This window comes from Eptatretus burgeri, chromosome 17, assembly GCF_056783735.1.
Source record: "Eptatretus burgeri isolate ZD-2024b chromosome 17, Ebu_testis_v1, whole genome shotgun sequence".
Taxonomy (NCBI): Eukaryota; Metazoa; Chordata; class Myxini; order Myxiniformes; family Myxinidae; genus Eptatretus; species Eptatretus burgeri.
The window spans coordinates 29,327,461-29,352,275 of NC_140977.1; the positions used below are offsets into that span (position 1 = coordinate 29,327,461).

The 24,815-nt window shown below is 41.7% G+C and overlaps 1 protein-coding gene across 1 annotated transcript in view; it reads right to left on the reverse strand.

Annotated features, from left to right (window-relative positions):
• LOC147009643 (uncharacterized) overlaps window positions 1-24,815 on the reverse strand; it is a 104,217-nt gene that overhangs the window by 13,532 nt on the left and 65,870 nt on the right. The window contains 10 exon segments of the mRNA XM_085863154.1: window positions 995-1,092; window positions 1,258-1,330; window positions 1,564-1,736; window positions 4,893-5,118; window positions 9,831-10,017; window positions 10,104-10,342; window positions 11,402-11,576; window positions 18,399-18,595; window positions 19,039-19,083; window positions 21,136-23,202. Coding sequence (XP_085719280.1) covers window positions 995-1,092; window positions 1,258-1,330; window positions 1,564-1,736; window positions 4,893-5,118; window positions 9,831-10,017; window positions 10,104-10,342; window positions 11,402-11,576; window positions 18,399-18,595; window positions 19,039-19,083; window positions 21,136-23,202 — 3,480 coding nt within the window.

Below are 24,815 nucleotides of genomic sequence, written 5' to 3' on the forward strand. Positions count from 1 at the left end.
ATATATATATATGTATATAAATATGTATATATATATATATATATATATATATATATATATGTGTATATATATATATATATATATATATATATATATATATATATATATATATATATATATATATATATATATATATATATATATATATATATATATGAAAAATGCCACGAATGTTGAATCCACGAAAGTCGAGGCATTGTTTCAATGGAGAAAGGGGGGGATCGGTTCCCAGCGGTTCATGATTTATGAGGGAAAATCAAAAATCCCATGAAAAACCGTGAATACTCCTGCAAAAAGAAATGGCGAATATGCCTGCGAAAAACCATGAAAAAAATGCGATAGGTGAAGCAGGTCACAATTTGTAAACATAGTGGGGTTTGACAAACCCCACTAAGCAAATAGCAAATAAGCGGGGTCTGACAGCATTGTACATTGACGAGCAAGTTGACAGTGCATGGATTCTAAACGGAGTTGGGATGGAGGTGCCAAAAATACAAACGACATCTTCTGTCATTGAGCTGGCAAGCTGAGAGCGACAATTCCCATTTATTTCCACATATGATGCAATTTAAAGACTCTAATGGCGACGAGGTGCTCTATTTGAAACTGTTCAATATATGTAGCCTTTTGATGCCTAAGATCCGTAATAAAAATTATATTGGTGTTGAAACCAATGACCAATTGCAAATTAATATTACTTCAATGGAGATTTTGACAGCCTTGACGGACCAAATTCCCTTCATCTCTTTTATTAAATTTAATAATAATTTTGATTTTGTCTGTAAGATCGAGACTCATGGAAGAGTGAGGTGAGTAAGGGAAAAAAGGCAACGAGCTGACAGTGGGGCAGTGGGGCAACAATTAAATAAATGGCGTAGCAAGGGAATGAATGAACAGGGAGGAAAAGAGGAGGAGAGAGGAGGGCAGGAAACTCAACTTACAAGAAAGAGGGTTGAGTGAGAAAGAGGGTTTTGACTCTTTAATTGGGTCTTACCAGGACATTCATCAACACAGATATCAGAGGTGGTATTTAACTGCTTCTTGTCCCCAGCGCAGAAGCAACCTTCTGGGACAACTTCATTTGTGGGTACCCTGCAGAAATATACATAAATTACCAAATTCAGATGCAAATGTGCAAAAAGTCTTCAATAATAATCGATATTTTCACAACAAACAGATTCAACCTCTCACAATTATTATTATTATTATTATTATTTTGGTATAATTAGTTGTTATTGATGTACCACCAGTACTTACGTCGAAGTTCCGCAGATGTTCACAGGCATCGTGCGACACGGACGGTGTACCATATCGGGCGGACACTCATGCGCTGTGAAGACATGCCATATGGACACAATCTATAGATGCGAAAAATTGCATACCAACAACAGGATCTCGATGGGAGTAAGGTCCAACAGGGTATTGAGAGTGGATGTATCGCAGTCGCACGATTTGGAGCAAGTATCATTTATGCCGTGTGTTGATGAGAGGAATCAACACAATAAATAGCTGGGAAGGCACATTCTTTAGGACAAAAGTAGAAGAAATTTTATGGGTGTATACCACAGAAGTCTGCCACGGAAAGCCAGTCCACACAGATGCCCTCTGCACCGCAGGCAAAGGCAGCAGTCTTGAGCAGATCACACAGCCGCTCAGTTTCATCCACACAAGGGTTCATCAGGCACCCTTGAAGGTAGAAGTCGACGTTGATCTTCCCCATGCATTCACTGAAAACTCTGTGATATTAGGTCGGGTCAAAGAAGAAAAAAAAAGAAGGCAAATGAGTTTCATAATTTAGATTAAAATTACGGCAATAATATATTTTTAAATCATGCAGCAGTAAAGTGAAATATATGTCCAAGTCAAACACTTTGGGCAATGGAGTATCTTTTCCAAAAAAAAAAAAATAGAAACATTATATAAATATATATATATATATATATATATATATATATATATATATATATATATATATATATATATATATATATATATATATATATATGTTTTTCTGTGTTAAAGAATATGTTAAAGAAATAAATTACGAAGTAGTAAACATTTTAAACTCGTAAAACATGATGGTGTAAAATCCCAGAACTTTAGTTTTAATTCTCTTCAATCTCATTCTTTCCTTCCAGGGCTTCAAAAAAAAGCTGTTCACCACCATCTCAGATCATCCCCCATCCAAAACTTTGATAATTCTATCCCCTTTAACCCACCCAAAGCTTTTCTTTTCCAAATTTCCAGTTTTTCGTTTCTGAGAGTTTGCTTGCCTTCTGTATCCTCCTTGTCCACCCAATGCATCCTCTCCTTCCCCTCATTCTTCCCCTCATCCCTTATTTGTCCAAGTCTCCCTCTATTTTGTACCTTAACCCTACTCTTAGTGTGTTTCCCTATTCTCGTTCTACTGTTCCTTTTGTTCTGTTACGTTCTATGTTCTGGCTCCTCCACGAGCCTCGACTTTGCGTACAAAAAGAAAACTCCCCTCTTCCTATTGCACATAGAATGAAGTCATCACGCAAGAATGGACTTTATAGTACCATTTCTCATCAACGGGGTGATAGATTTATCTCATAGTATTTATAGAACTACGTTATTCATATTAAATGAGCTCAAATGATGGGGAAAAAAACAACTAGGCCCATGACCCTCCAAGGTATGCTTGCCGAAGGTGAATTCTGTGCACAGGGCTGAAGTGTTTTTTAAGGAATGGTTGTCCTGACTTGCGCCGTATGTATGAAGTGATGATTTTTGTAAATCATCGTTTTTTTTCAATTTCCTATACAGGCAGGTGTGTTATGAATATTTTACTCCTTTGTAAAAACTCCCAAGCATGCTAAAGGTGTAAATATATTCGAGGGGCATTCTGAATTTCCTTGGATAAAAATGCTCATGACAGTCAGAGACACAGATGACATTTTCTTTTTTGCATTCTGTCAATGTGTAAGTATATGTAATTAGTTAGGAAAACTTTCCTTACTAATCACGTGTACTTACTCCCATGGTAAATTTTGTGTGCATTTCTAAATTAAGAGCCAGGGTTCAAATGGGAACATTAAACAGGCCAACCTATCTGGTAACACAGCAACAAGCAATGGCAATTCTTTTGCATTTATTACGAACACAAGTTTAGGGACATCAGTGATGCAGCCTTCATTCAGCAGATTTTATCCCCTGTTGTTTGTCCTTTCTCTTCCATTTGTCGGGCTGTTTGATAGTAGTGTACAGCTCACAGGATTTATAGTGTTTTTGTGGATTCCAGGACTTCTCTCATTTCTACAGAGCAGAAATTATTGCATTGTGCTATTTGCAATTTAAATTTCGAAAAAAAACAGCGAAGGTTGCAATTTTGGCCACAAATAGGCCTTCATCAGAACTATGCAAGGCATGTGGACCAAAGGATGTTATGCACTTCTAGAGTGCTGGGGCAATTATGCACTTACTCTTCGGACCTATGTGGTAACAATGGGTAAGGTCACCCTGGGCTCGTGGGATTGAGGGGCATTTAATGCAATTTCCAAAATTAAATTTGTAATAATTATATTCTATCATTTGATTATCAATAAAATGAGGACAGGGTCTCGATTAATTATAAAAATAAATGGTTAATCGGTTGTGCCCTGTTACGCCAAGTAGAACATGAAAGTTCTATAATACTTTTTTATGAAGATTTTGTGAGGGCGTTTGAGACCAACGGACAAAATCCCAGGCCAAGGATAAGAATAAAATCAATAATAAACAAGAAAAAGAGCAATCAGAGATTGCAAACCCTCGCTAGGACTTCTTTTGAATGGTGTATTTTATTGTTTTTCAGGTAAATCCAATATGGCTGCCAAACCATTTGACCTATGACATCATACGTGTGACTCTTTTGTTCCTCATAGATAGGCGGTCATATGTGTAAAGTTTCGCCTCGATCTTTTCAGCCATTTCAGAGAAGATTTATGAAGGTTAAAAAAACAAAAAACAATATGGCTGCCAAATCATGTGACTGATAATGTCATCAAAAAAATTTGTGGACCATTTTATCCCCCATCTGACCCACAAATTTTTTTATACTGATCGGATGTAGTGTTCGACATATGCAAGATAACTTGGGGAACACTTGTGTGAAGTTTCCCCTCGATTTGTCCAGCCGTTCTGGAGAAGATTTTTTTTATAAGTTTTAGGGTAAATCCAATATGGCTGCCAAACCATGTGACCAATGACATCATATGTGTGAACTTTTTGTTCCTCATGGACAGGTGGTCATATGGGTAAAGTTTCGCCTACTTCAGATTCAGCTACTTCAGATAAAAAGATTTTTGAAGGTATTTTTTTTAACAATATGGCTGCTGAATCACGTGACCCATGACGTCATAATTATCATCGCAACATTCTACATGAGTAGTTCCACTAATGCTGAAAATTTCGTCTCAATCCGAAAAGCGGTTGCGGAGAAAAACAAAAAAGTTATATACGGACAAACAAATAGACAAACAGACAAATGGACCCAAATGCAATTCCCTCTCCGAATCCTTTGGCGAGGGTAATAAACTGTAAATGTTGGAAATGGCCAGAGAAGAAAAGATGTAATGGTTGCATAAAATTAATCTGGATAAATGTACATGCCTGATGTTGGCTTAATGGCTCGAGTGGTGGGCTTGGGATCCTGATTGGCTGTTGAATTAATACCAGGTGGGGTTGACTCAGCCTGTCATCCTTCCGAGGTCGGCAAAATGAGTACCAGCTTTCTGGTATACTGTGTCGGAGTGGCGATCTGTCCAGAATTGTGCCCAATAGCCCAGGAGACTGCTTAGGCAGCACCAACGCTCGGCACAGTGTATGGTCTCGATGGATAGATGGATGGATAAATGTAGTGTTTAAGGGATTTTAAAAATGGAGGGACTCACTCATTCCTGATCATTTCGCAATATTGTCCTTCTGGCTGGGTGCACGATGGAGGCGGTGTGGGAGGAGGCACACAGAAACGGGACTCCTCGGGGAGTGCCAGCAAGCATCCAGCTTTGGTGGCGTCTGGGATCAGCCAATCCATTGCTGTATTAGCACAGCAATCGTCGTTCTCCACAGAGCCATCACGCCACATACAGTCTTCTGCAGTGGAGTTGGTACAGGTTCCTGTGGGATTGGAGAAGCAAGGACGTCACGAGGTGATCACGATGCTTCACTGTGAAAAGGATATATTTGATGGTGTATCTATGGCAACGTAACATTAAAAGCGACCATGTGATGCACCCAAAAATATGTTGTGGATTGCTCGGTCAACATATTATTGCCAAGAGAGGATTTTCATCACTGTGCGATTAGCTTCACAGATTGAGAATTAATTGGTTTGAGTAAACAGATTAAAACAAGTTTTCTTTAAGATCATAAAACAACACCAATAGAATCAGTGAAATACAATACGAATATAAAATGATTATTCATGAGATATTTATTTAAAAAATACATTATATATATATATATATATATATATATATATATATATATATATGTGTATTTTTTTTAAACCCATTTCAGTGGTTGATAGGAGACAAGGAAGCATGCAAAGAAAAACCGTTTATAAATAACCGTTTGAATATTTGAATAACAATTTGATCGAGAGGTTAGTAGGGTGGTTATGCTGGTTGGTGGATGCATTATATTTAAGGTGTTAGGTGGCATGATTTAATCTATTATAATGTAATAGAATGTGTGATTGGAGATGTAACTATGTGATTAAACATTAAATCCTCCAGTGAATAGAGTCTGGTTAGTGATGTGACATTGATGGGTGCCTGGACACAATTGAGGCTGTGGATCGACTGATGTGGATCTGTGACCAAGGTTGTGGATCCACCGTTTTAGAGGTTCTGCGCTAAAAGGATGAAAACCTCAAGGAAGAACGATGCCCAGCTGCTGATGATCCGTGCAGTCGGGAAACCATTCAATTGCTTACAGGTTAAGGTTCTCATTTCAGGTAAGGGAGCTATGTTTTGAGGTTTATAATTTAAATGAAGTTAAGCATAGGATGTTGTCAAATGAACAACATATACAGCAATTCTTGAAATTATATTCTATTTTAGGATGCATTTCAATAAAATAGACATTATCAAAGCTTATTCGACTTGCACTCCTCAGGATAAAACAGCAAGCAGATGAAGAGGAAGCACCAAGCTCTCATTTATAAAGTTACAATGTTATGTCCTCAACGTTGATTGGTTGAGAGAAAGAAAGGACGGGATTACTTGATTGGTGAAATCACAGGGCATCAGAAATAATGAGTAGGCGGAAATGAGCCATCATGAATAATGATTGGGTGGAGATGAATCACCAAACTACCAGCAGAAACATAATGCTAATTAGTTGAGGGCGAGTTGGGGAGAGTTGGGGGGGGGGGTGTGGTTTTCATGATGACTCAACTGACTGTGGTAGAGTTGTCACACAATCAAGCCATCATAGTCAGAATAGATATAAAGGTCAGACAAATTCTTTCTGTGCACAAAGAATAGGGTTGGCTAACCTGATGAATTGCACGAAGGTGAGCTAAACCGAGTCCTCCACTCTCCTCCTCGCTCCCCCTCCGGAAGTGTATACCGACATGTGGTGAGGCGTCGCTCTCCCCCCTACCCCCCCTCCCATTCCTCTCTTTCCCCTCATGCCTAGCTTCTCTACCTGTTCACCCCTCCTCCTCTCTCTCTCTCTCTCTCTCTCTCTCTCTCTCTCTCTCTCTCTCTCTCTCTCTCTCTCTCTCTCTCTCTCTCTCTCTCTCTCTCTCTCTCTCTCTCTCTCTCTCTCTCCTGTTCCTCTACCTTCCCTTCCTCTCCCAGCCCCTCTCCCCTGCCTCCACACTCTTCCCCCACAACTCCCTCTCCCCCAGCCTCTTTATTTTGCAGATAGATGGCTCAACATAAACAATGTACAAGAAGCAAAGTTGACAAAAAATGACTTGCAAAATCTGCATCCAGAGCAGCCTTAACTCCTCAACAGTAAGAAGCGAGAGGAGAGGAAAACATTGCAACAAAAGCTGCATTAAGAGCAGCATTAATTCCTCAAGAGTGAAAAACAAGATCTTCTTCTTGTGTATGGCTGCCTGGCTGCCGGGTAGCTATCATTTTGTTGCGGCACAACTATGCCGCTGATGCTCTGCAGCTATACCAGTACACTGATACTCATTTCACCTACCTCGGAAGGATGACAGGCTTTGGCGCCCCTGTGTGAATGGTGCCATCGCTATAAAATAGAAAGCACCCAGGAAACTGTGCTCTGTGTTGAGGCATGGTGGTGATGGCCCCATGTTTAACCCTCTACCAATCAAAGATCCCCCTGGATCTTTGGGGGGGGGGAGGGGTTAAATATCATGGCAAGGAAAGCTTTGGTCTTATTTGCTCTCTCCCACTGTTGTATGTCTGTCTGTATGTATGTCTGTCTGTCTGTCTGTCTGTGTGTGTCTCTCTCTCTCTCTCTCTCTCTCTCTCTCTCTCTCTCTCTCTCTCTCTCTCTCTCTCTCTCTCTCTCTCTCTCTCTCTCTCTCTGCTCCCCTCCACTCCCCTCTCTCCCACCCCCCATCTTAATATTCCCATCAGCAAAGTTATGGGTGGCATTTGCTAATCACAAATTCTTGATTCACTTGAGATGTTTAGCCATTTACAGAACGCAAGCACAATGGGCTTTTAACAGAGAAAATCAGATGATTCTCAGTTGCGTAAGTGTTCAACCCCTTTGCCTAATTATCCCCAATCACTTCAGGAGCAAATTATTTGTCTGGAAGGCTACAAAATAAGTGTAATGGGTTTCATCTGAATGTAATCAGTGGTTTAACTTAAAAATTAAGCTCCCCCACTTATCTGAGTTTAAAGGTGCAACTCACTTGGTCAACCAACAAGGCAAACATGAAGACCAAGGACCTTTCCAAAGAAGTCAGACATGAAGTGGTGGAGAATCACCATTTAACAGAGGGTTATAAGAAGATTTCAGTCACTCATTATCCCTTTTAGTATGTCGCAATCCATCATTAAGAAGTGGAAGACGTATCATACCACCCAGTCTCCACCTACCAAGATCAAGTCACCCATCCAAACTCAGCAGCTGGGCAAGCAGAAAACTAGTTCAGGATGTCACTGTAAGTCCAACAATGACGTTGAAAGATCTGCAGGGCTCTGCAAATAAGACTAGGTTACTAGGTTAACATCTCTATGACCTAGATGGGGGGTCAATCTTCATCAATCAACAATATCCTGTTCCTTTCTCAAAGCTGGCCTCCCCTGTGCCAAGAAAAAAGCCATCACTGAAAAAGACATCTAAAAGCTCGTATGGAGTTTGTGCAAAATTATCTTAATGATACTACATGCATGTGGAGAAATGATTTGTGGTCAGGCAAGCCAAAAATTGAATTTTGGTCTAAATTCAAAGCGTTATGTCTGGCGCAAGCCTAACATTGCACATCACCCAATCAACACCATCCCTACTGTCAAGCATAGTGGCGGCAGCATCATGTTACGGGGCTGCTTTTCATCAGCAGGGACTGGCAAGCTTGTCAGGATAGAAGGGATGATGGATGGTGTAAATTACAGGAGAATCCTTGATGAAACTGGCTTGAGGCAGCCATTAATCTGAAACTGGGTAGGAGATTCACTTTTCAGCAGGACAATGATCCGGAGCACAAAGCTAAAGCCACACTGGAGTGGCTGAATTAGAAAAAAAATAATGTTCTTGAATGGCCCAGTCAAAGTCCTCACTTGAACCCATAATGAGACTTGAAGATTGCAGTCCATCGACAATCCCCATCAAAGTTGGCGGAACAGAGCAATTTCCACATGAAGAATGGGCAAAGATTTCACCATCTCACTGTGACGAGCTGGCAGACACCTACCCAAAAGGACTCATAGTAGTCATTGTTGAAAAATGTGCTTCCACCAAGTACTGACCCACCTTTCGCAACCAGTGAATTTTGATTTGTACATGTTTTTTGCAGGAATTCCTGACATGTAACCTAACTTCAACTGATAAATGTTTAGTTTGATCTCTTCAGTTATGAATAAAAGAGGTCATTTGGAAAAATAGTTTCTACATAATTGGCAATTCATCTAAAAGTGGCATTATTGGTGGGGCTGAATACTGGAGCATGCATGCACATTGCAAGCAACTACTCAGGTGCATCCTGCATGCAGAAATAATAAAAATAAGCTTTATATATTTGATGAAGTGAATTGTGAGAGATTTATATTCAAGAGTACGAGGTTACAATGACATGCAAGCTAAAAGACAAACTAATAATGTTGTATATTGATAATTAACTTGATCAAACGATGGCCCAAAAAATGGCAAGTTATGTGACCCAAAATGGCAATGTATTTAAATATGCAATACTGAAAGTGTGCTGTCATAACAACGATTACTTAGTAATTACCAAATTGCGAATTACTGTGATTACTTAATAATTAGCAATATTTAAAACATATCAATACTTATAGTAACCATATCAATACAATACTAACAGCACATCATAGATCAGAGACATAGTCATTGGAATCACTTGTAATTGCTTCCATTCTTTCTAATGTATAAAGTTCGGTCTCCTTTGATTGCTTTAATCAACCTTATTCACATTTTATCTGCATTTTTTAGCTTAATCACTTTTGAATAGTTAGTGAAGACTCGTTATGTTGAGTTTGATTTGAAATCATCATGAAATAAGCTCAGGTGGCATCAAAATGTGAAAACTTTGAATACATTCGCAGGCCACTGTATGCATCACGTCTTTATAATGAAAACATTTACCTGTGGCTGGCCTCAATTAAATGGGAAATCTACAAGATGGAATGTTGTGTAAAATAAGGAATTTTACGTACCACACAGCCCTTCAGTGTTTCCATTAAACACAGCATACGGCAAATCAATGCTGAAACTTTTGCCCATAACCATGATGGAAGCCTTAATCTCAGGGATGTTGATATAATGGGCATTATTCTTCGTGAAACCAACAAAGCCGTCCTCATTAAAAGGCATCTTCAGAATCTCCTCATGGTTTTTTTGGAACTGCGAGGAGGAGAAGACGGTTTAGTGAAGTACGTCGTAAAAGATATGCAATAGAATATAATGTGCAGAACAAACTTCCAAGTCACCCGCGTCTCTCCAGATGATAGAATCATAGCTTTCATCGAATTTCCCCCGAAGTTGACCGTAAGGCCTCCGGAGCAGACAGTGGTTCGTGCGTCACAGTAATAATTATTCATTTCCACGGAAAAGTCATACACGCTATTGATCTCCTGAACCAGTATGTATGAGCAGGGGTTCCCAGGATAATCGAAGATAACACCATCAAAAGTTTTCATTTGTGAGTTCTCGGTACTGATGCAGGAACCTGGTGGAGGAAGGGACAATTTGTTTAAGTTCAAGTAACAGGGAGAAGGATCCAGTCCACACTGCACAATAATATACAAACTACAACTTGTTGCTTGAGATGTGCACACAACGTCCTACCTTTGCCCAATTTGTTGTCTTTGTGTCACGTCGGACAAAGATGGCCGGTCTATGCCACCCACAACAAGCAATGTACCATATGTTTTGCGTCATGGAAAAGTTGCATGTTCAACTTCAGAATGACATGCCTGTGCCTTTGGTGAATGGATTTTTTTTTTTAGCTTAACCACGAGATCTAGGCTGATTGAAAAGGAAGGTGAAAGACTATGAACTGACAATGTGGTGATGCGGCAATTATTCAACACAAAAAGAGAGAGAGAGAGAGAGAGAGAGAGAGAGAGAGAGAGAGAGAGAGAGAGAGAGAGAGAGAGAGAGAGAGAGAGAGAGAGAGAGAGAGAGAGAGAGAGAGAGAGAGAGAGAGAGAGAGAGAGAGAGAGAGAGAGAGAGAGAGAGAGAGAGAGAGAGAGAGAGAGAGAGAGAGAGAGAGAGAGAGAGAGAGAGAGAGAGAGAGAGAGAGAGAGAGAGAGAGAGAGAGAGACAGAGAGAGAGAGAGAGAGAGAGAGAGAGAGACAGAGAGAGAGAGAGAGAGAGAGAGAGAGAGAGAGAAAAAAAAAAAAAAAAAAAAACTACAAATAAGAGGTTGGGTTAGGAAGAGTTCATTGAGATAATAAAGATTGGGAGTACCTTTGGCAAATGGGTAAATGTACAGGGAGTGGAGCTCAGCTGCATATAAGCATTCAGGGTGGGCTATCTCTTTGTAAAGTCTCTCAAAGTGTGCAGGCCATCTTGTATGAAACAAAAATTACGTAAAACCACAAGAGACAGGCTGTATGCAACAAGTGATCCACCATGTGCCCACCATTGGATAAAATTTCTTATTTATTCCCATGTCTCTTGAACCTGTGCTCTTGCATTTAATAGGCATACCAAACTCTACAAAAGTAGACACTTATTGTGCAGTCATGATGTGGGACACTCAATCATTGAAAAACACACTTACATCCGCATTGCCACTGGAAGCAGCAGCCATCGGCATCCAACACCTTTGTGGCTTTCTTTCCAGAGGCACATGGAGTCTCCACCACGTCGGCACAGGACTTTGGTATCACTGAAACTTCCTTGCCGTTGCCAATGCAAGTGTAGGTATTACAGTTCTCAGTCCATGTTTCTCCAGCCTGCAGGGTGAAGAAGAACCAAAGTCAGTGCAAACATGTTGTTCTTTTAATCGCAAATATAAGTAATGGGGTATTTGAGTACACCATTGCCGGGTTTCTGTGCTTTGACTTTAAATGAGTCCCAAAGTTGGTCGAGATGCTGCACATGAATACAGCATCTAAACCAAACATTCCTGCCTGTTAGACAGGATGCTTAGCAGTAGTGTATGGTTAAATACTTCTTGACTTCCATTTTCGGATTGCTCCACATGTTTGTCAAATCTGCAGCTGCTCCCCCCTCCTCAATAAGAGCGAAGTTTTCCAAACCTGATCGATCGTGTTATTCTGTTATGTGTTTGTCACTGTGCTGCTGTTTGTGTTTTCCTCCAATTTTCCATGTTAAATCGTACCTTGTTGTGCTATAATGTCAAATTTGTTTTTACTGCAGCCCAGGCCTTGGATATCCGGGAGCAAAATAGTCTCAGTTTTGGGGCTGTTTTATGTTTTGGCTTCTTCCCCCCCCCCAACCCCAAATTTTTGTCCTTTATGCCTCTTCAACCTTATACTGTTCCTTCTCCTCATTAAAAAAAATTTTATTTTTTTTTTCATTCCAAAACACTATCGCATTCTGCCTTCGACATGTACTTCTTGTACCTCATTCTTTATCACTCCTTTTTCTCAATATCTCCAAACACAATCTTCATTGAAGGAAATGCTTCTTTCTTCCTTGAAAATATTTTGAAAACGTTTTAAAATGTTTCACTTACTTATTTATCTGTCATGAATATGCCATGTGTTCTTCTTCTTCATCATTATCTTTCCCTCTTCCTCTTCGTTTGGCATATTTTACAAACCTGTCTCTCACCTAAGCACTAGATCCATCAACCCTCCTCCCATTTTTACAGCATGACCATTTTCCATGCCTTCAACATAAATTCCTTCCACCCATCGCATGATCTTTATTTCCGAATGTCAAATTTGGGAATCCTGAGATGGGCAGTTTGCAGAGGTTGTCTGTTCAAAACGACCAAATCCACCACACGTTCTTTTACTGTGTCAACCCCCTCCATGTCCTGCACCCTCCTCCCACTGATCTGTCATGCTCCCAGCCCCCCCCCCGCCCCATTTCTGCACCCTTCCAATGCCTCCTCTGCTGTGCCACACTGTGTGGACCTCAAAAATCCAAGGACTCAGCTCCAACATGACAGATCTCTCAATCCAGGCCTATTCTGATAAACTGGAGATCATTTGTTAACAGAATCTTTCCTCATACAATATATCCCTGACTCCTTAGTGTCTCTCCCTGGCAAATTATCTCCTCGCATTTGATAGGCCTGAAGCCCACCCTGGCAGCGGAGTTGCACTTTACATCAATAACTCAATTTCTCACTGTCCATGTACTGATCTTACACCTCCAAATCCCCAGGAATACCATTGGCTGCATCTTCCCATCCGCTCCCACCTCTTGTTCGACTGTGTGTTGCACCATCCTCCAAACAGTGATGACTACATCTACATGTCCCGCAGAAAACAAGGACCAACTTTTAACCACTCATCCCTACTCTTTCTCTCTTCCACATATGTTGTGATTTCAATTGTCACCATGCAAATTGGCTGGGTGTGGTCCCTCTCTCATCAGCCATGGCACTTCAGCAAAGGATTTCTGTGATGCCATGGAACTGACTCAATCTGTGAAACTTTCTCACAGATTTCTCCCAATGGCAAATCATCCATTCGGGACTTGGCGATGACAAACTTCTCCACAGGTGTATCCTGCCTTCCTATGCTCCAATTGATTCATTGGATCATATGCTTGTAAGAGTATACATCTCTCTGGCTATTCTCAGAGAGCTGCCTCAGTGCCGGAGGGTCTGGCATTTCACTCAAGCAGATTGGCGGGGACTGCAAGCAGCCATCTCAATTCAGGACTGGTCTCCTATATCTATTGCCCTTTTGATGTCTTCCCCCTGATAAATGATCCTGGGAGTTCTTCAACAGAAACCTGCTCTTTCTTATGCACAGATTCATCCCATATCATCTTCTGTTATCCCACCTTTCTTCTCACCGATGATACATTGAGTGTTGTGGTGAGGCAGTTGCTCTGAAACAACAGGCCTTCTCTTCTTGCAAAGCCAACCCAACCAAAGGTAATCTCAGATCATTCCACAAAGCCCACAAGTATGTGTCCACTTTCAGGAAAGCCAGAAAACATCTATCCAACCTCAACATTGAACGTTCAAACTTATCTCCCTCCTCTAAGACTTGGTGGTGCCTGCTTGAGTCTGTCTCTGATGTATGCTCCGACTCCATCCCTACCATCACTTCAAATGGCACCACAACCGACTCTGCTCGTGAGAAGGCCGAATGCCCAAATTCTGTGCTTGCTTCCAAATATTGTATCCCCAACCCCTCTCTCTGTACCCAACCTACCCAGTCATACCCAACAGGTATGATGATCATGTGTCTTTTGATGATCAACATGCATCATGTGTCTTTTGCACCTGAGAACGTAGAGAAGTTTCTGGTAACCCTCGACTCTGATTCAGCAACTGGACCAGAGGACATCAGCTCACAAGTCCAAAAAACCTGCTCTGCTGCTCTTGCACATCCTCTCTCTGCTATTTTCACCCAATCAGTTGCCCGAGGTAATCTTCCATCTCCTTGAAAATCAGCCTACATTATCGCATTACATTAAAAAGGTGTAAAACCCGATCCCCTTAACAACAAATCAATTAGCTTACTTTCAATCATCAGCAAGGTCATGGACTCCATCATTGCAGTTGATATGAAATCCTTTCATTTTCTCCAATGACCTCATCTCATGCCACCAATTTGGATTCACACCACGTCACTCTACCTTGAGCATGCTGCTTCGACTCTCCCAACAATGGATTGAGGCCCTCAATATCAGACGTAAGATCAGGGCCATCTCTGGACAAATCTCGACCTTTTGATACAGTCTGGAATGCTGCCTTGCTCTCAAAACTCTCTGCCTATGACATCAAATGCCAAATCCACACATGGCTTACTGACTTCCTCTACTCTCATCACCAACATTTGGCTCTCAATGGAATATTTTCATCTCCTTTCCATGCTAAAGCTGGAGTGCACCCAGACAGTGTTCTGGGCCCAATCCTATTCCTAATCTTCATCAACAATCTCTCTGATTCTCTGGATAATCCCCTTGATCTATTTGCTGATGACTCCATCCCCTGGTGTGACATCTCTCATTCTTAAAACAGACATGCAGCAGCCTCTTCTCTCTCTTCAAACCTTGAGAAAAAAAATCACAAGCTGGTCAAACACTTGGAATATTTCTTCAAAATCATTGGAATCTCCCATGATGAGGCTCAGTTCATGGGCCAATCCCTTTCCCATCGCAAACAGATTGGTGTTCCGTCTGTCTTCCACTGCCTCCTTTCTGGTCCTGCAACCTTTGCTCTTTCCGTGTTTTGCCCCCCCAACCCCCCAGGTTTCTACAGGGCGCATGTGGTCCCATCAACACCCTTCTGTTGAAACTCCCAAAATCCAGAATCACTGCTCACCTCTACTCTTTCATTCCTCTTTTTTTCAACTTCCAGATTCTCTTCATTCTCATTCTTCCTTCCAGGTCTTCAAAACAGCTGTTCACCACCACCTCAGATCATCTACCAGCTAAAATCATGATATTTTCTTCCCCTGTAGAATCCCCCTTTCCCCAAGCACACATCCTTCCAAATCCCCAGTTTTCGTTCCTGACAGTTTGTTTCTGTGTCAGTCTTGTCCACCTCGTGTGTCCTCCCCAACCCCTCTTTCCTCCCCACACCCCTTGTTCGTCCAAGTCTCTCTATTTTATCTTTAAACCCTGTTGTTGGTGCCCCCCCACCTCTTTCTGCTGACCCTTTTGTTCTGTTGCATCCTGATCCGTTCAATGCTCTCACTCTTCCACAAGCCTTGCCTTTGTATAAAAAAAAGAAAAAAATCTTCAACTTCAGTTTTTTTCCATGACACCCCATGTGTTCACATTTTAATATTCAGTGTACTGATTTGGCTGGTACAATAGCCTAGCTAGACATATGCTCACTCACATCTGAGCTGTTTAACCTGGGTTTGAATCCCATCCCAGCGATAAACTGTCATCCTGGTGTTTCGCATGCAGGGTGAGGCTCCATCCTCCGGAGGCATGTGAAACTGGAGGAACCATTTTCCAGCACTGGTTGTTAGTAGAGGTTAATATCTCACAGTGTCTTAAGCACACAGTGTTTGTCCGTTCTTTATCCTTTAAATGCCGAGCGTCAAGCGACAAAGGATCATGTATCATTTTTAAAGTCTTCGGTGTGACTTATTCAGGGTCAAATTTTAAGAACATCATTAGCTATTTTCAAGCCACTGCTGGATGAAAGCCTGAACATGTTGACACCATGTTGCTCTGTCTCCTGCTTTGTTGTTCCAATCGACTCTTCCCCAATATTTGTCTATTTCATCCCTCCATCTTCGGCATGGCCTTCCCCTGTTCCTGTTGCTATTCATAGGTCTCTGTGTTGTTACAATTGTTGTTCACCTGTTATCTGACATGTCCTGTCCATTTCCATTTCCTGAGTTTGATTATTTCAAAGATATCCAGAGTTTTGGTTTGTTCGCTGATCCATTTATTTTGTTTCTATCTTTGTATATAATAGCGAACATATTTCATTCCATATTGTGTTGTGCTGCTGTCAACTTTTTCTCCATTTTTATTGTTAACACCCAGGTTTCTGCCCCATAGGTGATAGTTAGAATAATACACTGATTGAAACCTTTCCTTTTCAGACATATTGGTCAGACACACCTCACATGATGTCTCCATCCAAGATTGATTCTTCTCTTTATTTCTTAATCTTCATTCTTTTCCTTGAGGAAAAGCTTTGACGTAGGTATATTCCTCTGCTTCTTTCTTTTCATCTTATCTCATTCTTCTACTGGTTTCAATTTTCTCTTATCTTTCTTCCATGACAATGTTATCTGCAAATCTTAGATGGTTGAGCTTTCCTCCATTAATGTTGACACCATCATCTTCCCACTGAAGTGATTGAAATATATACTTCATACAGGCAGTGAGTAATTTAAGTGAGATCGTTTCACCTTGTCTTACTCCTTTTTGAGCTTGATCTAATTTCTACTTCCTCTGTGCAGCGTCAAAGGAGGTGGTAAGAAGTGGTAACGTCAACAACATATTGAAGCATTTAATAACTCTACGGGGAATCTCTTCATTTGTTTATTGTTGTTGAACAACGAAATATGTTAAGTGAAATTGTGGTCTTGAAAGTATCTCTTAAAATATTGAAAAAAAGGAAAAGAATGAAGTATAAAAGACACCCCCCTAATTTTTCCTCTCAAACCCAAATTCCAGCTAAATAAACTGATGAAAACAACTTATAGTTTTATGTTACCCTTATTCCATTAATTCAAGAATAATGTTGTGAGAAACGAACAAAAATAGAATCAGAATAAAAAGTGCACTCTTCAGTTGATGTATGCCCTTGATTGCCATTTCATGACATGATCATGACTTGACCTTTTTTTCTCCTTATGCACTTGGCGAACATACATCCACAAACTGCCCCTCAGGGTTATTCGCATTTCTTTCTGGAATTTTGCAGCTGTTATTAATTCTCATGGCTTTCTCACATAATCACATATCATCGTGTCACATCAAATGATCAAGTTTGCATCTTTCATGGTACGATCCATTCTGAGAAATCGATCTAATTCGATAAATTTATGAAGGGTGTTCAGAACCTTTCGGCAAGCATAAATAAAAACACCAAAACCAACAGTTAACTTTAAACTTGAAAACCCTAACTTGTGTGTAATTTACCTTACAACTTATTCAGGGACTTGGACTCTTGACTCAAGATCTCATTATTCAAACTCAGACTCAAACGTTTTGGACTCGGAACAAGCTTTCTGGGATTTTGACTGCACTGCTGACAAAATAAACATCTTTCATCTGGCCTTCATTACTGAATCCATTTCATCTTCACCATTGATTCCACCCCCATTTTGATGGTTGACAAAAATGAAGTTATGCCCTTGAAAACAAAATCTAATGATTTCTCATGATGTTTGCTTGCAATCCAATGAGAATCTCAAGGGGGTAGCAAGGAAAATATTTAGTAAAGTTGTTTTTTGCCATTTTAAAACTATTGAGCAGAGCAGCTGCCCATTAAGTACTTGCTCATTAACTGGTATTATATTGCATGCTTTCAACAAGAGTATCCCAGCAGGTAGATATCGACATGTGCAGAAGACACAACCCTGTGACAGAGAACCCCCTGCTGGCACGCAAATGAAACACTAAACTGCAGGGTGACTCCGTGGAGTAATTTTTGTTTTTACTTCTTTTTTTGGTTGTCGTGATCTCTGGCTAATAGTGGAGCTTGAATATACATAATATTAATGATTATTAATCATTTCAAAATAAATGAGTGATAAAACAATTTTCGGCTATAATTCTCACTATAATTATCCCTTTTAGACCACAGCAGTGCCAGACCAGGGGCATTCCCATAAGTTCTTGGAATGAGATACGAACAATCGGATTGAGATACCCACAATAGGTTATGGAATTGTTCAAAATATAAGTGTATGTATGACTCGTGAGAAAACATTTCTTTATTCATTACCTGTACCGTTAAAATGAAAGATATATATATATATATATATATATATATATATATATATATATATATATATATATATATATATATATATATATATATACATATATATATAACGGTGCCGTTTCTATGAGTACTGTTAGTATCTTGTACCGAGAACGTTTTGAACTCCCCTCATATTTATATATTTAGTTCTGGGACTCACCACTCGTGTTGGAACCAGTTCCGTACAGTCAGTTGGTGGTTTTCCAGTAGTCGGTGGTGCTGGTGATGGTGCAGTGCTCACAGCTGGCTTGGCTGTAGTCATGCAAGGCACTTGACTGGCTGTAACCTGGCAATTTTCATTGCATTCGGCGATTCGACACAGGCCATTGACAAAGGTGCTGTTGTAGATGATATCTCCTAAAAGGAAGATTAATACTGGCATTGAGGTTGTTGCCTTTGGATCAACGACGAAAAAGAGCACCACGCGGTTATCCAATGAACAAAGTTTTCAATTAAATTAATTTTCTTACGTCACAAACACAAATACATGACATTTTAGTTTTCCTCAAAGGCATTCCAAACGTGATTTGAATGAGGACGTTTAATATTTTTTGGCAGGTATTAGGAGGCTCATGTGTTCAAAGTTCAGCAGTTCAGATCAGCAGTTCACAATTAGCAGTTCAAAAACTTCTCATTTTTTTTTACACATTCTAACGACCAATATTGAAGATCAAAGGATGATTGTATTTTAGGTCGATAAGATTATCAATGTTTCTTGTTTTTTTTTCCATCATTTTTAAAAATTGCACAAGGCAGCATGCAAAATTAATTCAATACAAAAAAGAGGAAATCTTTCTCACCCGGTCGTAAAATCTCTCCACCCGGGAGTTGACAATTGCATTGAGCTAAAATGGGACAAGAAAAGGTAGTATTTCATTTGAAAAGAAGTATTTTAGAAGAAAGATATTTTACAACAGAAAACTGAATGTGAGAGCAAAAGCATGAGACAAAACTATCAAGGGTAAAAATAAATTAAAAAAATTAATTTTTTTAACCAAGTCGAGGCTCGTGTAAGAGCAAACACACAGAAACATACAACAAGGGAGGAGACGAGAGGGGTGGATGAGGGAAGCATAAAGTAGTGGGGAACAAAGACAACAGGATATCTATGGAAGGGAGAAGGTTGTGGCAGGATACATGGGGTAAACAAGATGGTACTACAGAGACAATGAAAGAGGAGGGTTTGGGGTGGACTAACGGGGAGTAAAGATCTCCAACTCTCTGGAAAATCCTCTTTATCTCTTTGCTGATGACTCCACCCTCTGGCATACCATCTGTCATCCCTCAGACCGGCAAGCAGCAGCTTCTTCACTCATTGCAGATCTGGGTAAAATCACAAACTGGTCCAACACGTGGAACATGTCTTTCAATCCGGACAAAGCTCACACTCTCATTATGTCTCTCCGAAAGGACCGTTTGGAACCACCCCCCACCCCAATCCACTTTCTCAACAATCCTCTGGAAGAAGTCCTTTCTTTCAAGCTTCTGGGTCTCACTATCTGCCATGATCTTTCCTGGGAAAGCCACATTTCCAACCTGGCCAGTCAACGACTGGGAATCCTCCGTCGTGCAAAGTCCTTTCTTGGCCCACCTGAGCCCCTGACCAAATACAAAGCTTTTGTCTGCAGCCTGATGTAGTACTGCTCTCCACTCTGGGTTGGTGCTCCTGCCTCCCCACCTCTGTCAGCTTCACGCTGTGGAAACCAAGGCATTTCAGATCATGAGCATCTCGTGCGATGAGGCTGAGTCTTTGGGCCTCTCACTCTCTCACCGCAGGCAGGTTGGTGGTCTTTCTGTCTTCTACTGTCTCCTGTCCGGTCTCGCCCCCCCCCCCTGCTCTCTCTGCGATTTGTCCCCACCATATTTCCGCAGGGCGCTGAAGATCCGGCAGCAACCCCCTTCAACTAAAACTACCAAAATCATGAATCACTGCTCACCTTCACTCTTTCATTCCTCTTTTTCCCACCTTTGGAATAAACTACCTCACTCTGTTCATTCCCATTCTACCCTCCAGGCCTTCAAAACAGCCGTTCACCACCACCTCTTATCGTCCCCCACCCAAAAACTCGATCTTTTCTACCCCCGTTAATCCACCTCAAACCCACCTCCTTCAAATTCTCTGCTTTCCTTCCTGAAAGTCCCTGCAATATCCATCTTGCATATCCCGTGCACCCCACCTCATCCCTCTCCCTTCCACAGATCTCCTAGTGTCTCTATTCCCCATTGTTTTGTCCTTCCCTCTCCTGCCCCCCCCCCCCGCACCCACCCCTGCTGTGTGTTGTGTGTTAGCTCTCATACGAGCCTCGATAAGGTATCACAAAAAAACAAAAATTGGTGAACAACTGTTTTGAAGACCTGGAAGGAGGAGTGGGATTGAAAAGAATGTGGGAGTTTGTTACAGAGGTGGGGAAAAAAGAGGAATGAAAAACTGAAGGTGAGCAGTGATTCTTGATTTTGGTAATTTTACCAGAAGGGGATTTTGTTGGACCTTAAACGCCCTGAGAAAATATAGGGGGGACAGATCACATACAGAGGAGGGGAGAAGGCCGGAGAGAAGACGGTACAAGACAGAAAGAACACCGACCTGCTTCCAGTGCGAGAGGGAGAGAGGCATTCAAAACGTCATCATCATCCAAGGAATGAGAATTTTATTTTTTGCCTGGGATTCAACTTCAAATTAATATATTGTTGTGTGTCTTTTATTCAGAGATATCTGGGATTAGATATGTCCAGGAAAAATACACATAACATATTAATTTGTTAATGCAAACAGTGCAAGCACAAAACAAAAAAGCCAATTTCTTCCTTCAATATTGCACAAAGTACGTCAATAGTAATCACAGCAAAAGTAAGGAGAGAGTAAAATTACCATTAAATCTACATGCATGAACACTCACCTTGTGTAGTTGCAGGTGGAAATGTAGTTTGTGGAACGGGTGGTAAAGTTGGAGGCACTCCAGTCGGTGGTGGAGCAACTGTTGGTATTGCCGTTGTTGGAACAGGAGGTAAGATCGGGGGCACAGGAACGGTTGGAACAGGCACAACTGTGGTTGGTGGAGGTGCAGGTGGAACCATTGTTGGTGGAACAGGTGGTAAAGTAGGAGGCACTCCAGTCGGTGGTGGTGCTGCTGTTGGTATTGCTGTTGTTGGAACAGGAGGTAAGGTCGGGGGCACAGGAACGGTTGGAACAGGCACAACTGTGGTTGGTGGAGGTGCAGGTGGAACCATTGTTGGTGGAACAGGTGGTAAAGTAGGAGGCACTCCAGTCGGTGGTGGTGCTGCTGTTGGTATTGCTGTTGTTGGAACAGGAGGTAAGGTCGGGGGCACAGGAACGGTTGGAACAGGCACAACTGTGGTTGGTGGAGGTGCAGGTGGAACCATTGTTGGTGGAACAGGTGGTAAAGTAGGAGGCACTCCAGTCGGTGGTGGCACTGCTGTTGTTGGAAGAGGAGGTAAGGTCGGGGGCACAGGAACGGTTGGAACAGGCACAACTGTCGTTGGTGGAGGTGCAGGTGGAACCATTGTTGGTGGAACAGGTGGTAAAGTAGGAGGCACTCCAGTCGGTGGTGGTACTGCTGTTGGTATTGCTGTTGTTGGAACAGGAGGTAAGGTCGGGGGCACAGGAACGGTTGGAACAGGCACAACTGTCGTTGGTGGAGGTGCAGGTGGAACCATTGTTGGTGGAACAGGTGGTAAAGTCGGAGGCACTCCAGTCGGTGGTGGTACTGCTGTTGGTATTGCTGTTGTTGGAACAGGAGGTAAGGTCGGGGGCACAGGAATGGTTGGAACAGGCACAACTGTCGTTGGTGGAGGTGCAGGTGGAACCATTGTTGGTGGAACAGGTGGTAAAGTCGGAGGCACTCCAGTCGGTGGTGGTACTGCTGTTGGTATTGCTGTTGTTGGAACAGGAGGTAAGGTCGGGGGCACAGGAATGGTTGGAACAGGCACAACTGTCGTTGGTGGAGGTGCAGGTGGAACCATTGTTGGTGGAACAGGTGGTAAAGTAGGAGGCACTCCAGTCGGTGGTGGTACTGCTGTTGGTATTGGTGTTGTTGGAACAGGAGGTAAGGTCGGGGGCACAGGAACGGTTGGAACAGGCACAACTGTCGTTGGTGGAGGTGCAGGTGGAACCATTGTGGGTGGAACAGGTGGTAAAGTCGGAGGTACTCCAGTTGGTGGTGGAGCTACTGTTGGTATTGCCGTTGTTGGAACAGGAGGTAAGGTCGGGGGCACAGGAACGGTTGGAACAGGCACAACTGTCGTTGGTGGAGGTGCAGGTGGAACCATTGTTGGTGGAACAGGTGGTAAAGTAGGAGGCACTCCAGTCGGTGGTGGTACTACTGTTGGTATTGGTGTTGTTGGAACAGGAGGTAAGGTCGGGGGCACAGGAACGGTTGGAACAGGCACAACTGTCGTTGGTGGAGGTGCAGGTGGAACCATCGTTGGTGGAACAGGTGGTAAAGTAGGAGGGACTCCAGTCGGTGGTGGTACTGCTGTTGGGATTGCTGTTGTTGGAACAGGAGGTAAGGTCGGGGGCACAGGAACGGTTGGAACAGGCACTGCTGTCGTCGGTGGAGGTGCAGTTGGAATGCTTGGTGGAACAGGTGGTAAAGTTGTGGGGACAGGAACCACTGTCGGCAGAATTGCTGTTGTTGGTGGTGGAAGGACTGTTGTTGGAGCCATGCCACAACAAACCCTGATTTCATGGTTGAAACAGGGACCCAGCCCAACTGCATTTTCGATGCAAACAAGACCAACGTTCACATCGCAAGTGCCATTCCTCACCATTTTGTTGAATGGAATATTTGGGAATAATTTGGCATGGCATTCAATATTATTGATCTCCTGGTCCGGTGCACACAAATGCGCTCCTGTGGCTTCAATTGCTTTAAATGTCTCATATTCCTCTCCATTTGCATCTGGCTTGCTGACATCAAACCACTCTGTCCACTCTCCGGTGCAGACTGCAAAAGATATCACAATGATTATTGCGACAACGATAATAATGAGAGTTACTTGTAACTATCGAGGCTTCCAAATAAGAACAAGTTTAGTTCAAAAAAGGAACCATGAGACAACTTTGATTTTCATGTTTTGAGACTGGAAAACTATAAACCTTTGAATACATGTTTTTCTTTTCAAAATAGGATTTGGGTTTGGGTTGGGTACAGGGTCTTTGTGTGGATGATCTAATTTTTACAAAGACAGCTTTAAGGATGGGGTGTAAGTGTTAAAAATCAAAATAACTCGTCGAAAACATGCACGATAATCCGTTATCGCATCAAACTCACATCATAATCCGTTTTATCCAATAACATGAGTCATAATTGCATTTGTTTTTACCGATAAAAAGAAAGGGTGGCAGGATGACCTAAAGGTATGCACACTCGCCTTTGTGTCATCTAGTCTGGGTTTGAATATGGATCCAGCTTATAAACTGCGTCTCGCAGTCATCTTGGAATCTCGCAGGCAGAGCGAGGTATCAATGATTGTGCCGTCCCAGGCAAAAATGCTCCAGTTAGAAACTATAGCACATGAGCGTAGTATGCTTCCACCTTGTGGACACATTGTGAAAGCATATAAACTGTGCTTCCGATTTCTATTGGGTCCAGTGTGACCACTCCTCATTTTCATAAATGCCAAGGTGAGCCAATGAAAAAAGCCAAGAATTCACAAGGTTTCGGAAAAGCGATGATAATAGAAAACCTTTAGAAATCCAAGACGCCAAGGTGAACAACGAAAATCCAAGATCTTGTGAAAAAAGCCAAGGAGTGGTCACACTGCTTGGGTCGCTCACCTTCATTTGGTTTTTCAATCATTTATATTTTCATTTGCTATGTTGTCCAACGATTGTGTGATTTTTTTTTTCCGGTGGATCGGCTTCGATGTCCGTCGGCAAACAAAATGACCGTGCTTCCCCCTGGTCTTGGGTTGCTCACCTGCATTTTTTTTATTTTTTATTTTTTCATTTATTTCGATTCACTTATTTATATTTTCATTCATGGATGCGGTCCGACGATAAAATCATATTTTTCTGGTGTATCAGTTTGAATCTCCAACAGCACACAAAATTTCAGACTTGGACTTCTCCCGGAAGGTACCGATATTTCATATCAGTCAGTCAATCAGTGAGTGAGTCAGTGATTAGAAAAAGCTTTACATATATATGTATGTATATATATATATATATATATATATATATATATATATATATATATATATATATATATATATATATATATATATATATATATATATATATATATATATATATACATACATATGAGATGAGAATAGTAAACTGGGCATAGTGGCGTGCGCCTGTAATCCGGCAACTTGGAGGCTTGGATTGGAGGATCTCTTGAGGACGGGGGCTCTGCGCTGAGCCGTGCTATGAGAGGGTGGAGGGCAGCCTGGAATCATGGCGAAACCCAATCCTTATCCCTGTGTCGTAAGAGGCGACCAGGGTTGCATCAGGAAGGCCATCCGGCGTAAAACCTATGCCAAATCATCATGCGGATCATAACGGATAATCCGCTGTGGCGACCACTAACGGGAGCAGCCGAAAGACGAACAA